At 54.1% G+C, this 16,084-nt stretch overlaps 1 protein-coding gene, 3 non-coding genes and 2 pseudogenes across 4 annotated transcripts in view; all 6 read right to left on the bottom strand.

Annotated features, from left to right (window-relative positions):
* Positions 1–14,431, bottom strand: part of LOC139695656 (uncharacterized) — a gene marked incomplete at its 3' end in the record, with an annotated part of 73,958 nt that extends 59,527 nt beyond the window's left edge. The window contains exons 1-3 of the mRNA XM_071594468.1: positions 14,165–14,431; positions 12,664–13,005; positions 11,875–12,552 (exon numbers count right to left, since the gene is read on the bottom strand). Coding sequence (XP_071450569.1) covers positions 11,875–12,552; positions 12,664–13,005; positions 14,165–14,431 — 1,287 coding nt within the window. The remainder of the gene's footprint in view (positions 1–11,874; positions 12,553–12,663; positions 13,006–14,164) is intronic.
* Positions 108–300, bottom strand: LOC139695666 (U2 spliceosomal RNA). Its single transcript, XR_011702345.1, has one exon. It is a non-coding gene; the product is annotated as a U2 spliceosomal RNA (small nuclear RNA).
* LOC139695681 (U2 spliceosomal RNA) lies at positions 1,813–2,006 on the bottom strand. The gene has a single exon (XR_011702359.1). It is a non-coding gene; the product is annotated as a U2 spliceosomal RNA (small nuclear RNA).
* Positions 7,260–7,393, bottom strand: LOC139695693 (U2 spliceosomal RNA; annotated as a pseudogene).
* On the bottom strand, positions 8,906–9,094 carry LOC139695676 (U2 spliceosomal RNA). The gene has a single exon (XR_011702354.1). It is a non-coding gene; the product is annotated as a U2 spliceosomal RNA (small nuclear RNA).
* Positions 14,432–14,635: 204 nt separating the features above from the next.
* Positions 14,636–14,741, bottom strand: LOC139695688 (U2 spliceosomal RNA; annotated as a pseudogene).
* Positions 14,742–16,084: the final 1,343 nt, after the last annotated feature.

Here is a 16,084-nt window from a genome sequence, read left to right on the forward strand (position 1 = left end):
TATTTTTCCAGCCGGATCGCCTGAAATTTGCAAGTGCGAAAATAAATAATTTTCGCGGATCAATTTAAGCTTCAATCTGTTCTCATCAGCTTTTAAGTGGACCTTTTTAATGATGGGCCGATCCCGACGGTACTGCAATGCCGGGCCAACCCGCGGCAGGGATGGAGTAAACTCCGGGTACCCCGCCAATGTCCAAAAATCAGATTAATATTCTGGTCCCGCAATGCGGGACGTATCAGATATTAAGCTGATAAGAACAGATACTACACTTTGATCTTAGCCATAAGGCCGAGAAGCGATAAGGGAGCCCTTTTCTGCAATATTTACATGTGTAGGGACGACCCCGGAGCACTTGGGGCGGAGGGCGCAGGATTGGCGTAGGCGCCGCGGGGTGGCATTGGTCGGGGAGAATTCGCGTAGGGTCCTGCGGGGGTGTTTCCGAAGGCTTCCTTGTTTTCCTGCAGCAAGAAAAGTTTTGGGGGGGCGCGGGGGGCAGGAGGGCCGGAGCAATTGCGTCCCCGGAGTCCGGAGGCGAGACAGTAAATTGCAACGCGGAGTCCTTCGCTAGGTCGTGCCATCTCTGTGAGCGACACACGAGACGTATTGCAAGCTCTCTCCCCGCTTCCCGGGAAAGGTCGGGCGCAATTTTCAAACATTCCGAAAATGGAGGGGGGCATCCAGGGCGGTAATAAAGGGCCCTTTTCGCCAGTATTCAGTGGTCGACAGTTTTTCGAAAAACGGGCTTCCTCTTCACTTCACTTCCTGTGTGGTAGAGATTTAAAATCGTGTGCTGTTCACTTACTTTGCATTAATCGTCATTAGTAAAAATACGCTTTCCTTATAAATAAATAAATACATAAATTAGGGTTTCTTCAAATATAAACAAATTAGGGTTTTCTTCAAATCGGAGAATAGGAATCGAAAAGGCTGTAAAAAAGTGGCGCTTTCAATTGCACAAGATGGAAAACCAGATTTCTCCATTGTTTATATTTTCCATTTTCTCGAAAAATATCGCGAAAATGGGCATCGATTTCCGCGAAATTCGCAAAAAATTTCTGAAAATTTTTTTGCAAACATTTTTCCAATTTTTCCCGAGTGCTCGCGATCGGTCGTTTCCTCCGATGTATTGAGTTTCTTTTCCGTTCAATTTTTTTTCATCAAACACACACTCCTTTTACAAGAATTATCTTCGCATAAATTCTGTGGAAAGATTGGTGTTCAAAAACTAAGGTAAAAGAGTGGAACTCACCTATTTCCGCGAGTCGATTCGCGTCGGGTCGTCTTGAATGACGCTCCTTGCCGGGAGCGCGCGCGCGCCATCTCTTCGGGGGGGAGGTAAACAGCTGGAAGGAAGGGGCGTCACACGCCAAAGTTTGAAACGTGATCCGGCGCCTCTCTTCAACAGTTGTCGTCGTCTCCAATGATGGAATACTGAGGAGACAAGACGTTGTTGTTGTTGACGTTGCATTGAAAGCAGAAAAAATAATTGCATTATTTTCACAAAATTGTATTTATTGTTACACTTACACTTTAAAGTGACGACGACTCTCTTCAGATGGGATTTTTTTTCTTCCCAAGTTTCTCTCCTTTTAATAATTCATTCCTTTTAATACTTCGTTGTGCTGCTTCAATTTGGATTACATTACTTTTGCTCCGCTCGCATGGAATAAAATCGCTTCTCTCCGCGAAAATGCAATTTCGCGAATATTTTTCCAGCCGGATCGCCTGAAATTTGCAAGTGCGAAAATAAATAATTTTCGCGGATCAATTTAAGCTTCAATCTGTTCTCATCAGCTTTTAAGTGGACCTTTTTAATGATGGGCCGATCCCGACGGTACTGCAATGCCGGGCCAACCCGCGGCAGGGATGGAGTAAACTCCGGGTACCCCGCCAATGTCCAAAAATCAGATTAATATTCTGGTCCCGCAATGCGGGACGTATCAGATATTAAGCTGATAAGAACAGATTTAAAATGTTTATTTGAAAATTCTTTCATACAGAGTTTTAAGCAACTTATAATTAATATATAATTTATACATGACCGGCTCCCTCCAAATGAGGGAGCCGGGGAACAAGTCTTTTTGCCCCTTTATTTTGGGGAAATATTATAATAATATAGGCTTCTCGCACGAGTGTTTTTTTTTATAAAATGTTTTATATGTTTAAGTCTCTCACGGGGAGGGTTTACACTTTTGGGGGGGGCCGTTTATACACCACGGCGTGGCCATTCATACACTATGGCTCATAGAGTAAATAAAAGAGAAAGGGGACAGAGAAAGGTTTTACAATGAAGAAGTATGGAAAGAGGGGGGGAAATGATTTTACACGACTTCACTTTTGTCCTTTCCTTTTCAGCCTCCGGAGCCGTCTTCATACTGTCTATGTCCCGTGATGTGTTCGACGTAGCAGTCCCGGGTCCAGCGGATGACGTCGCTGACCATCAGTCGCCGCATGGTGGTGCAGAATCGTCGAGGTAGGCCCAGGGACTTCAGGACGGGGTCGTTCTGCGAGTCCCACGTCCCCAGGCTTCCCACGACGATGGCGGCGACCGATGACCGGTATCCCTGCTGGCGGATGGTCTCTGCCAGGGCGGCGTACTTCTCCTCCTTCGCGGTCCTGGCTGCCAGCAGAGCTCCCTCGTTGTTCTCGAACGGTACTGCTACGTCGATCAATGTCACAGTCTTGTCGGCCTGGTTAGTTATAACCAGGTCTGGTCTAAGAGTCGAGTCAGTGCCAGGTACTTGTTTGTTGACTCTGATTTCATCGTCACCTTTTCCCCGGCGTCCAATCAGAGCCCTGTGTAGTCGGTCTTGGACAGCATTATGTCTATGCTGCCACGTCCTTGAGTGCATCGTGCAGTGATTAACGACGTGGGGCAGGGTCTCCTCCGCGTAGCCACATCGCCGACACCGCTTGTCCCCGTTGGTTTCCCAACGGCGACAGGCATTGAGCGGGAGCAGATCGAGCCGAGCCCTAAAGATGAACCTCCAATCACAAAACCTGGTGTATCTCCCTCCTGCCAGGAAGTGATTGGAGGCTTCAGATTTCGCCGAGGCACGAATGACTTTCCCTTGATCGGGCTTGGCGCTTACCTTGTTCAGGTAGTAGCGCCGCACCGCGATCTTCAGGGCACCCGTCAGTTGCCTTACGGCCTTCGGAGGAACCCTGATGAAGGGGGGGCGGTCTTCAGCCCCGTCATTCATGTCCCGGAACGAAATCTGCATCTCCCTTAGCTCGTCCGACCATCTCCAGCTCAAGCCTATGCGCGCGGCGATACGGCGTGACGCGGAGCGAACCTGCGTGAAGAGGGAACTGAAGTCGCCGCTTTCCCTTCCAAAGTCATCCCGCAGACTACCACTAAGGTACTCTGCGAGATCACCGGTGGTTGGCGGTCTCCTCAGCTTCCTCCGCACTACCTCCTTCAGGCGACCCCAGGCGAGCACTCTCACGTTGGGGTCACGGGAATGGAGGAGTCGATATCCCTGCACGATGGTCAATATGTCAGTCAAGTCGGAAAGAGGGAGAAGACCTGCGCCGCCGTGTTGATGGCCAATGAAGACCATCTCAGGCGATGCCCTTTTGGGCAAATGGAGCCAGCCCTTTGCGCAGGCCTTCAGCCTCTTGTCGATGTCGGTCAAGTTTTTCTTTTTAACATTACCAGCCCGCAAGATGAATTCCAGCCTGGGCAGAAGGAAGATGTTGGTCGCGGCGATCTTCTGCCACGGGGCGAGGAGTGACTCGTCGATCTTCTTGACGTCCTCGCCCAAGCGCACCAGGTCCTCCTCGGGGGTCTGGTCCACGTGGAACCCGAACGGGACCCCGAGGTACCGGTACGCTTCGCCGTCCTTCAGGCTGGAAATGGCCGCCCCCTGGATGGTGAGTTGGGACGGCTGCACGGGCTGGTTTGCTGCAAAGTTGAGGTCCAGCGTTGCGCACTTGCTTGGCTTGAACTGTAGACCTGCAGCGGTCGCCTCTTCTCCCGCGATGTTCAGCAGGCGCTGCAGGTGCTCCTGGTCCCGGGCCACCAGCACCAAGTCGTCCGCGTAGGCCAGGATGGCGATGTTTTGCCCCTGGACGACGACTCCGGACTTGCCTGCCTCACCAGCGACCGCCCGTATCACCGGCTCCATTCCCAAGTTGAAAATGGTCGGTGATAACGGGCACCCCTGCTTGACACCGGCGCAGATGTCGATGACGCCGGTGTCGCCGCTGGTCGTCTTCACGACCGTGGAGCCCTTCTGCAACTCCTCCACGGTCCTCCTCATCTCCTCAGGCAAGTCCATCCTCCTCAGGGTGTTCTGGAGGTGTTGGTGCGGGATGGACCCGAACGCGTTCCGTAGGTCAAGCCAAGCCAGTGCGATTCGGGAACGTCTGCGTCTCATTTCGTCAACAGCTGCCTGAAGGGTGAAATTGTGCTCGTGGCACCCCTCGAACTCCCGGAAGCCCTTTTGAGCCGGGTGCATCTTCTTCCCGCTGACCGCCCAAGATAGTATGCGGTCAGCAAGCACCCCGGCGTACAGCTTGGCGATGGTGTTGCCAAGCGCTATGGGCCTCCAGTTGCCGATGTCCTGGCGGTCCCCCCCTTTGTGCAGGAGGACAGTCCGAGAGGTCTTCCACGCGGCCGGTGTCCTGGCCTCCTTCAGGCATCTGTTGAAGATAAAAGAGAGAATTCGTCCATGTCTATCGACCGCCCTCAGGTCGCCGTAGGTGAGGCCATCGGGGCCCGGGGCGGTGTTCTTGGTTCTAGACATGCGTCTCGTCACTTCCTCAGGAGTGATCCTTTCGAGGAGCAGTTTCTTCTCGGTCTCCGTCGTGCGACGGTAGACCGAGTCGTCACCCTCGTCCTCCAAGCCCCCCATCCCGACATTCCCGTAGACTTGGCGGAAATGCTTTTCCACCTCCTCCGCGGGAATGTCGCAATAGGGTGACTTATCGGACAGGATGCTCTCCACTGCCCTCCTGGGATGACTCCTGAAGAGTTTCTGTATGTCCGACGCCTTTTTCGCGTCGTAGTCAGCTACTTGTCTGCGTCTTGGTGGTTGTCTGTGCACGACGTTTCGTGGCCGAGGAGCTTCCCCTCCGTCCGCAGGTTTCGCCTCCCTCTTCCTCTCCGCCTGGGTGGTGGCCACCAGATCCTGCACCACGACCTCGAACTCCTCCCATGACTGGCCGGATGTGCTGGCCAGTCGGTCGAGCCACAGCTTCTCCTTCTGCTGTATCGGTGGCTCGACCTGTCGTGGTGCTCCTTCTGCTGCGTCTGGAGCTGGCGGCGGCGATGTTGCTGCGTCCACAGGCGGCGGTGACCCGGTGTCGTTAAGGTCACCGACTTCAGGAGGCTGCCCCGGCGCCAGGTCTTCGGCCGGAGCGTCTGCTGCTGCGTCTGGATCGGAGGGTTGCGCCTCGGTCACGTTGGGCGGCGTCGTGCATCTAACTGTCTCCTCGATTGCCTCCTGAAGGGGGGCAATCAAGGGGGGAGGTCTCTTGTGGGTCACCATGTGGTTCGCAAGCCCGCGACGGGTAGCGCATGCGAAATCGCATGCCCCGCACCGATGCGAGAGTGCAACACGTCCGTCCGCAGCCTTACGTATCCCCCCTTTGAGGCAGGGATGAGTGGACGGCTTGCGGCCGATAGTCCCACCGCAGATGGAGCAGGCGTTCACCGACGTGAGTCGGTGGCCGTGCTGCTCCATCAGGTGCCGGACGAGACTTCTCCGCATCGCCGTCCACTCCGTAGCGCGGAAGGACATGCTGCATCCCACCTCGGTGCAGGTTAACGTGTCCGCCACGGGAAAGTAAACCACAAGTTGATTGTCGATTCTCCTGGCCGACACCGCGGTGCCGGTCAGGAGAAGCGCCGGGACCCTGTCAGTCGTTTGGGGGGCGGGGGCAGTCGGGGGAATCGGGGGGGGAGAATCCAGCGCCGGACGTCTGGACGAAGAAGAATCCGGAGGCGTCGTGAAGTCGTCGAGGGAGAGAGGGGAAGAAGAACGGGACTTGGGGGGAGAATAGGTGACGTCCGAGAGCGGGGAGAAGGTCTCAAGGGAAGGCTTTCGGACGCCGGATGGAGAAGAAGAAGAAGAAGAAACGGGGGAGCCATAGTGTATGATTTTCCGCGGGCGACGCGTCCTACGCGCCGAAGCGCTTTCGGACGCGCCGTCCGGTGGTGTATGGGGAGGGGAGGAGTCGGGCTCTGACGCCTCGACTTTCCTCCTCCGCGGAGTGCGAGAGGAGGAGGGGGGGGCGGAGGAACTAGCACGCGATGGTGCTTTTCTAACGGCCCCCGCCCCCCCGTTTTTACGGGGAGGACGTGGGGGCATGGGAGGGCGTTAAGTCATGGCACAAACGGGGCCTGGCGGACGATATTCCACGGCCTGAAGGACCGTGGTACGTTGTTTTGAAAATTGTCCTTTTAAGGACACAAAAAAATTCAAAAGATATAAATGCTGAAGGCCAAGGGGGGCGACGGAGGGCTTTTCCGCGGTCTGAGGGACTGCGGAACGAAAATTTTCAAAAATACAAATTTAAATTAAGCGCGTGGCGTCCACCTGAATGAAGTCCAGGCGGCCGCCGAGGGATGGCGCTGAAGGCGCTCAACCCGCTTCTCGGCCCGTATGGGTGGGATCGGGAGGAAATTTGAATTTACCGGGGTTTTGAAATGACGGTTTTGTGGAAGATGAAGTCTTCCACAAATACCGGACGGGGGGGAGGGGGTCAATCGAACCGATCGGGCGTGAAGCGCGCCGAACGGTCGCTTGACCGGCGTCGCGGCCGAAAAGGAAACCGCGCGCCGTTCAAATCACCCGCTCTGCGCCGATCCGTACGGGATCGACGGAGGGTGCTCCCGGGGGCCCTGAGGGGGTCCGGGGGCCTCGGTGCTCAAGCTACCGGTCCGGAGGGGACCTGGCAGTGCACCGGGGGCCGGGGAACGTCCGGTGCTCAGCCTACCGGTCCTGAAGGGACCCGGCGGTGCACCGGGGGCGGGGGCCTGCGCCGGGCCTTAGGGGCCCGGCGTCGAGCCCGGGGAGGTTATCACCCCAAGTGGGCGTGGGGAACGGTCCGTGAGCGACCGGGGAGCCCTGAGGGGGCGGTGGGTCCCACGGTCCGCCTTGAAGAGGCAATGGACCGTGGGGCCATCGGGGGTCGAAAGAGGGGCTACTGGGCAGAGCAGGCGCCTAGTGTCCTGTTGCCCCTTCCCTCTGGGAGTGTCCCGGGGGGCTTACCGTTGGTCGGGGCCCGTCCGGGATTCCTCAGAGAGGCTAGAAAGGTCCAAAAGCGGTAGATCTGTTCATTTAAAAATTTGAATTTGGCGGGCGAAAAAGAAGAAAGTTAAGGGGATTAAGCTGATAAGAACAGATACTACACTTTGATCTTAGCCATAAGGCCGAGAAGCGATAAGGGAGCCCTTTTCTGCAATATTTACATGTGTAGGGACGACCCCGGAGCACTTGGGGCGGAGGGCGCAGGATTGGCGTAGGCGCCGCGGGGTGGCATTGGTCGGGGAGAATTCGCGTAGGGTCCTGCGGGGGTGTTTCCGAAGGCTTCCTTGTTTTCCTGCAGCAAGAAAAGTTTTGGGGGGGCGCGGGGGGCAGGAGGGCCGGAGCAATTGCGTCCCCGGAGTCCGGAGGCGAGACAGTAAATTGCAACGCGGAGTCCTTCGCTAGGTCGTGCCATCTCTGTGAGCGACACACGAGACGTATTGCAAGCTCTCTCCCCGCTTCCCGGGAAAGGTCGGGCGCAATTTTCAAACATTCCGAAAATGGAGGGGGGCATCCAGGGCGGTAATAAAGGGCCCTTTTCGCCAGTATTCAGTGGTCGACAGTTTTTCGAAAAACGGGCTTCCTCTTCACTTCACTTCCTGTGTGGTAGAGATTTAAAATCGTGTGCTGTTCACTTACTTTGCATTAATCGTCATTAGTAAAAATACGCTTTCCTTATAAATAAATAAATACATAAATTAGGGTTTCTTCAAATATAAACAAATTAGGGTTTTCTTCAAATCGGAGAATAGGAATCGAAAAGGCTGTAAAAAAGTGGCGCTTTCAATTGCACAAGATGGAAAACCAGATTTCTCCATTGTTTATATTTTCCATTTTCTCGAAAAATATCGCGAAAATGGGCATCGATTTCCGCGAAATTCGCAAAAAATTTCTGAAAATTTTTTTGCAAACATTTTTCCAATTTTTCCCGAGTGCTCGCGATCGGTCGTTTCCTCCGATGTATTGAGTTTCTTTTCCGTTCAATTTTTTTTCATCAAACACACACTCCTTTTACAAGAATTATCTTCGCATAAATTCTGTGGAAAGATTGGTGTTCAAAAACTAAGGTAAAAGAGTGGAACTCACCTATTTCCGCGAGTCGATTCGCGTCGGGTCGTCTTGAATGACGCTCCTTGCCGGGAGCGCGCGCGCGCCATCTCTTCGGGGGGGAGGTAAACAGCTGGAAGGAAGGGGCGTCACACGCCAAAGTTTGAAACGTGATCCGGCGCCTCTCTTCAACAGTTGTCGTCGTCTCCAATGATGGAATACTGAGGAGACAAGACGTTGTTGTTGTTGACGTTGCATTGAAAGCAGAAAAAATAATTGCATTATTTTCACAAAATTGTATTTATTGTTACACTTACACTTTAAAGTGACGACGACTCTCTTCAGATGGGATTTTTTTTCTTCCCAAGTTTCTCTCCTTTTAATAATTCATTCCTTTTAATACTTCGTTGTGCTGCTTCAATTTGGATTACATTACTTTTGCTCCGCTCGCATGGAATAAAATCGCTTCTCTCCGCGAAAATGCAATTTCGCGAATATTTTTCCAGCCGGATCGCCTGAAATTTGCAAGTGCGAAAATAAATAATTTTCGCGGATCAATTTAAGCTTCAATCTGTTCTCATCAGCTTTTAAGTGGACCTTTTTAATGATGGGCCGATCCCGACGGTACTGCAATGCCGGGCCAACCCGCGGCAGGGATGGAGTAAACTCCGGGTACCCCGCCAATGTCCAAAAATCAGATTAATATTCTGGTCCCGCAATGCGGGACGTATCAGATATTAAGCTGATAAGAACAGATAAAAATGTTTATTTAAAATTCTTTAAATACAGAGTTTAAAATATTCAATTAGCAACTTACATATGTATATTTGATACAAGTCCGGCTCCCTCCAAGTGAGGGAGCCGGGGAACAAGTCTTTGCCCTTTTTTTTTTCAGGGAATGTTTATATAGTTATACTGCTTCTCACACATTTGTTTTTTTTTTTTATATAGTACAGGTAATATGTTCACATTTTGGGGGGTTTCACTTTAGGGGGGGGTGACACTTGGGGAGCCGTTTATAAACTACGGCATTTTGTCCATTTATACACTATGGCTCATAAAAGAAAGGGGACAGAAAAAGGTTTTACAAAAGAAGAAGTACGGAAAAAGGAAAAAAAAGGGAAAATGATTTTAATACGACTTCACTTTTGTCTTTATTTCAGCCTCCGGAGCCGTCCTCGTATTGTCGGTGACCCGTGATGTGCTCGACGTAGCAGTCCCGCGACCATCGGATGACGTCGCTCACCATTAGCCGCCGCATGGTGTTGCAGTATCGTCGAGGTAGGCCCAGGGATTTCAGGACGGGATCGTTCTTCGGGTCCCAAGTCCCCAGGCTTCCCACGACGATGGCGGCGACCGATGTTCTGCTTCCCTGCTGGCGGATGGTCTCTGCCAGGGCGGCATACTTCTCCTCCTTTGCGGTCCTGGCTGCCAGCAGTGCGTCGTCCGTATTCTCGAATGGGACCGCTACGTCGATCAGAGTCACAGTCTTGTCGGCCTGGTTAGTTATAACCAGGTCTGGTCTAAGAGTCGAGTCGGTGCCAGGTACTTGTTTGTTGACTCTGATTTCATCGTCACCTTTTCCCCGGCGTCCAATCAGAGCCTTGTAGAGTCGGTCTTGGACAGCGTTATGTCTACGCTGCCACGTCCTTGAATGCATTGTACAGTGGTTAATGACATGGGGCAGGGTCTCTTCCGCGTAGCCGCATCGCCGACACCGCTTGTCCCCGTTGGTTTCCCAACGGCGACAGGCATTGAGTGGGAGCAGGTCGAGCCGAGCCCTAAAGATGAACCTCCAATCACAAAACCTGGTGTACCTCCCTCCTGCCAGGAAGTGATTGGAGGCTTCAGACTTCGCCGAGGCACGAATGACTTTACCTTGGTCGGGCTTGGCGCTTACCTTGTTCAGGTAGTAGCGCCGCACCGCGACCTTCAGGGCACCCGTCAGTTGCCTCACGGCCTTCGGGGGAACCCTGATGAAAGGTGGTCGATCTTCTGAACCGTCATTCATGTCGCGGAACGAAATCTGCATCTCCTTTAGCTCGTCCGACCATCTCCAACTCAATCCAATGCGCGCGGCGATACGGCGTGACGCGGAACGAACCTGCGTGAAGAGGGAGCTGAAGTCACCGCTTTCCCTTCCAAAGTCATCCCGCAGACTACCGCTAAGGTACTCTGCGAGATCACCGGTGGTTGGCGGCCTCCTCAGCTTCCTCCGCACTACCTCCTTCAGGCGACCCCAGGCGAGCACTCTCACGTTGGGGTCACGGGAATGGAGGAGTCTATAACCCTGTACAATGGTCAAGATGTCGGTCAAGTCAGAAAGAGGGAGAAGACCTGCGCCGCCATGTTGATGGCCAATGAAGACCATCTCAGGCGATGCCCTTTTGGGCAAATGGAGCCAGCCCTTTGCGCAGGCCTTCAGCTTCTTGTCAATGTCAGTCAGATATTTTTTCTTTACGTTACCAGCCCGCAAGATGAACTCCAGTCTGGGCAGCAGGAAGATGTTGGTGGCGGCGATCTTCTGCCACGGGGCGAGGAGAGACTCGTCGATCTTGCTGACGTCCTCGCCCAAGCGCACCAGGTCCTCCTCGGGCGTCTGGTCCACGTGGAAACCGAAGGGGACCCCGAGGTACCGGTACGCCTCGCCGTCCTTCAGACTGGAGATGGCCGATCCCTGGATGGTTAGCTGGGACGGCTGCACGGGCTGGTTCGTAGAGAAATTTAGGTCCAGCGTGGCGCACTTGCTTGGCTTGAATTCTAATCCTGCTGCTGTTGCCTTCTCTCCTGCGATGGTCAGCAGGCGCTGCAGGTGCTCCTCGTCTCGGGCCACCAGCACCAAGTCGTCGGCGTATGCCAGGATGGCGATGTCCTGCCCCTGGACGACGACTCCGGACTTGCCTGCTTCTCCAGCGACCGCCCGTATCACCGGCTCCATCCCCAGATTGAAGATGGTCGGCGATAACGGGCACCCCTGCTTGACACCGGCGCAGATGTCAATGACGCCGGTGTCGCCGCTGGACGTCTTCACTACCGTGGAGCCCTTCTGCAGCTCCTCCACGGTCCTCCTCATCTCCTCAGGCAAGTCCATCCTCCTTAAGGTCTTCTGGAGGTGCTGGTGCGGAATGGACCCGAACGCGTTTCGAAGGTCAAGCCAAGCCAGTGCGATGTGGGAGTGTCTGCGTCTTGCCTCGTCGACAGCTGTCTGAAGGGTGAAATTGTGCTCGTGGCACCCCTCGAACTCCCGGAAGCCCTTTTGAGCCGGGTGCATCTTCTTCCCGCTGACCGCCCAGGATAGTATGCGGTCAGCCAGCACCCCGGCGTATAGCTTGGCGATGGTATTGCCAAGCGCAATGGGCCTCCAGTTGCCGATGTCCCGGCGGTCCCCCCCTTTGTGCAGGAGGACGGTTCGAGAGGTCTTCCACGAGGCCGGTGTTCTGGCCTCCTTCAGGCACCTGTCAAAGATTGCAGAAAGAATAAGTCCATGTCTATCGACCGCCCTCAGGTCGCCGTAGGTGAGGCCATCGGGGCCCGGAGCGGTGTTCTTCGTCCTAGACATGCGTCTCGTCACCTCTTCAGGAGTCACCCTTTCGAGGAGCAGTTTCTTCTCGGTCTCCGTTGTTCGACGGTAGACCGATTCATCATCCGTATCTTCGAAGCCCCCAATCCCGACATCCCCGTAGATTTGGCGGAAATGCTTTTCCACCTCCTCCGCGGGTATATCGCAATAGGGAGACTTCTCAGAAAGGATGCTTTCAACTGCCCTTCTGGGGTGGCTCCGGAAGAGTTTTTGTATGTCCGACGCCTTTTTGGCGTCGTAGTCCGGTACTTGTCTGCGTCTGGTCGGTGGTTTATGCGCAACGTTTCGCGGCCGAGGTGCTTCCTTTCCGTCTGCTTCCTTTGCCTCCTTTTTCCGCTCCGCCTGGATGCTGGCCACCAGTTCTTCTACCACGACCTCGAATTCTTCCCATGATTGGCCGGATGTATTGGCCAATCGGTCGAGCCACAGTTTCTCCTTCGGTCCTCCTGTGGGCCCGACAGGTCGTGGTGCTGCCAGATCTTCTGCTGCTTCTGCTGGTGGCGGATGTTCTTCATTTCCAGGCGGCGGTGACGGGATCTCAAAGTCACCGATCACGGGGGGCGGTTCCGGCTCCGGGTGTTCGGCCGGTTCAGCTGCTCTTGGTACGGAAATTTGCACCTCGGTCACGTTGGGCGGCGTTGCGCATCTAGCAGTCTCCTCGATTGCCTCCTGAAGGGGGACAATCAAGGGGGGAGGTCTTTTATGGGTCGACTTGTGGTTCGCTAATCCACGGCGGGTAGGACATGCAAAGGTGCATTGTTCGCACCGATACCGGAATGCCTCAGGTTCTTCCGCTTCCTTGCTGGTACCTCCCTTCAAGCAAGGGTGCGTGGATGGCTTGCGGCCGATAGTCTTGCCGCAGGTGGAGCAGGCGTTGACGGATGTCAGTGTCAGGCCGTGCTGCTCCTTGAGGTGCCTCAGCAGGCTTCTCCTTGTCGCCGTCCACGCAGAAGCTCGGAATGACGTGGGGCATCCGGGCTCGGTGCAACCTAAGCTATCCGCCACGGGGAAGAAAACCACAAGTTGATTATCGACTCTCTTGGCCGACACCGTGGTGCCGGTCAGGAGACTCGTCGTGACCCTGTCAGTCGTCTGGGGGACGGGGGCTGTCTGGGGAGAGTCCTGGGAAGGAACCAGCGCTGGACGTCTGGCCGAGGATGAATCCGGGGGCGTCGTGAAGTCGTCGAGGGATGGGGAGGGAGGAGAGGAAGAGCGGGAGTGAGGGGGGGAATAGGTGACGTCAGAAAGGGGGGAAAAGGTCTCTAAGGGGATCTTTCGGACGCAAGAAGGAGAAGAAGAAGGAGAAGATACATTAGAATACACTGGTGAGCCATAGCGTACAAATGGACGGGGACGGCGCGTCCTTAGCGGCGAATCGCATTCGGGCGCGCCGCCGGGTGACCTAGGGGGGGCGGGGGGAGTAGTGGGGGAGCCGGGCGCTGATGCCTCGGCTCTCCTCCTTCGCAAAGTACGAGAGGAGGATGGGGGGGCGGAGGTTTTGGCACCCGGTGTTTCCGGGGCTTTTTTCGCGGCCCCCGCCCCCCCGTTTTTACGGGGGGGACGTGGGGGCATTGGGGGTTGTTAGCGCATGGGGAGGGGCCGGGGGGCACTCTTCCGCGGTCTTAAGGACCGTGGAAGAAGTTTAATTAAATCGTTAATTAAATCGTCCTTTTAAGGACGGGAAAAGGAAAAATTGTCCTTTTAAGGGCTATAAAAATTTCTAAGGACATTAACAATGGCCAAAAGGTAACAACGGGGGTACGGGGGGTCTTTTCCGCGGCCTGAAGGGCCGCGAAATAGAAAATTACAATTTTCAAACTTTTGAAATGCGCGGCGGCGTCCGCCTGGAGAAAGTTCAGGCGGCCGCCGAGGGTTGGCGCTGAGGGCGCACTACCACGCTTCTCGGCCCTTCTGGGCGGGACCGGGAGGAGATTTGAATGTTTTAGGGAGTTTTCCTGTCGCAACTGTGAAAGATGACGTCTTTCACCGAGTATTGCGATCAGGGGAGGAATGAGTGGTAATTCCGTCGGGCGTGAGGCGCGCCGAGCGTGAATTTACCAACGGGATGGCGGGAAAAGCGGAAAAACGGGTCTTGGCGAAGCGCGCGCCGTTTGAATCGCCCGCTCTGCGTCGGTCCTTACGGGACTCGACGGAGGGCGTCCCCTGGTGCCCTGAGGGGGCCGGGGAGGAGGGGGGAGAATTAAATTATTCACCACCGATCGGGCGTGACGCGCCCGCGGATCGGGGGAAGCGAGGGAAACCTGGTGCACACTACACCGGCCTGGAAGAGGCCTGGCGCTGCACCAGGCGTCGGGGGCGGCTTGGTGCTCAAACTACCGGTCCAGAAGGGACCCGGCAGTGCACCAGGGGACGGGGGAAACCCGGTGCTTAGGCTGCCGGTCCAGAAGGGATCCGGCAGTGCGCCCGGGGGAGGGGGGCTTTGATACGGCGTCGGATCTGAAGGATCCGGTGCCAGCCCGGGGGATATTCGCCCAGAAGGGGCGATTCGGATGATCCGTAGTGGATCCGGGGAGCCCAGAAGGGGCATTGGGTCCCACGGCCCGCCTTGAGGAGGCAATGGACCGTGGGGCCATTGGGGGAGGGGGGGGAGAAAGAGGGGAAGTGAGCAGAGCAGGCGCCTAGTGTCCTGTTACCCCTTCTCTCTGAGAGTATCCCGGGGGGCTTACCACTGGTGGGGGCCCATCCGGGACTCTTCAGAGAGGCACGGAAACGAAAGTGTAGCTGTTCATGAAAAAGATCGGGAGGAAAATTTACGTTAAAAAATACAAATCAAAGGAAATTAAGCTGATAAGAACAGATACTACACTTTGATCTTAGCCATAAGGCCGAGAAGCGATAAGGGAGCCCTTTTCTGCAATATTTACATGTGTAGGGACGACCCCGGAGCACTTGGGGCGGAGGGCGCAGGATTGGCGTAGGCGCCGCGGGGTGGCATTGGTCGGGGAGAATTCGCGTAGGGTCCTGCGGGGGTGTTTCCGAAGGCTTCCTTGTTTTCCTGCAGCAAGAAAAGTTTTGGGGGGGCGCGGGGGGCAGGACGGCCGGAGCAATTGCGTCCCCGGAGTCCGGAGGCGAGACAGTAAATTGCAACGCGGAGTCCTTCGCTAGGTCGTGCCATCTCTGTGAGCGACACACGAGACGTATTGCAAGCTCTCTCCCCGCTTCCCGGGAAAGGTCGGGCGCAATTTTCAAACATTCCGAAAATGGAGGGGGGCATCCAGGGCGGTAATAAAGGGCCCTTTTCGCCAGTATTCAGTGGTCGACAGTTTTTCGAAAAACGGGCTTCCTCTTCACTTCACTTCCTGTGTGGTAGAGATTTAAAATCGTGTGCTGTTCACTTACTTTGCATTAATCGTCATTAGTAAAAATACGCTTTCCTTATAAATAAATAAATACATAAATTAGGGTTTCTTCAAATATAAACAAATTAGGGTTTTCTTCAAATCGGAGAATAGGAATCGAAAAGGCTGTAAAAAAGTGGCGCTTTCAATTACACAAGATGGAAAACCAGATTTCTCCATTGTTTATATTTTCCATTTTCTCGAAAAAATCGCGGAAATGGGCATCGATTTCCGCGAAATTCGCAAAAAATTTCTGAAAATTTTTTTGCAAACATTTTTCCAATTTTTCCCGAGTGCTCGCGATCGGTCGTTTCCTCCGATGTATTGAGTTTCTTTTCCGTTCAATTTTTTTTCATCAAACACACACTCCTTTTACAAGAATTATCTTCGCATAAATTCTGTGGAAAGATTGGTGTTCAAAAACTAAGGTAAAAGAGTGGAACTCGCCTATTTCCGCGAGTCGATTCGCGTCGGGTCGTCTTGAATGACGCTCCTTGCCGGGAGCGCGCGCGCGCCATCTCTTCGGGGGGGAGGTAAACAGCTGGAAGGAAGGGGCGTCACACGCCAAAGTTTGAAACGTGATCCGGCGCCTCTCTTCAACAGTTGTCGTCGTCTCCAATGATGGAATACTGAGGAGACAAGACGTTGTTGTTGTTGACGTTGCATTGAAAGCAGAAAAAATAATTGCATTATTTTCACAAAATTGTATTTATTGTTACACTTACACTTTAAAGTGACGACGACTCTCTTCAGATGGGATTTTTTTTCTTCCCAAGTTTCTCTCCTTTTAATAATTCATTCCTTTTAATACTTCGTTGTGCTGCTTCAATTTGGATTACATT

The sequence above is a fragment of the Hetaerina americana genome, unplaced genomic scaffold (genome assembly GCF_022747635.1).
Source record: "Hetaerina americana unplaced genomic scaffold, ioHetAmer1.1.p SCAF_614, whole genome shotgun sequence".
Taxonomy (NCBI): Eukaryota; Metazoa; Arthropoda; class Insecta; order Odonata; family Calopterygidae; genus Hetaerina; species Hetaerina americana.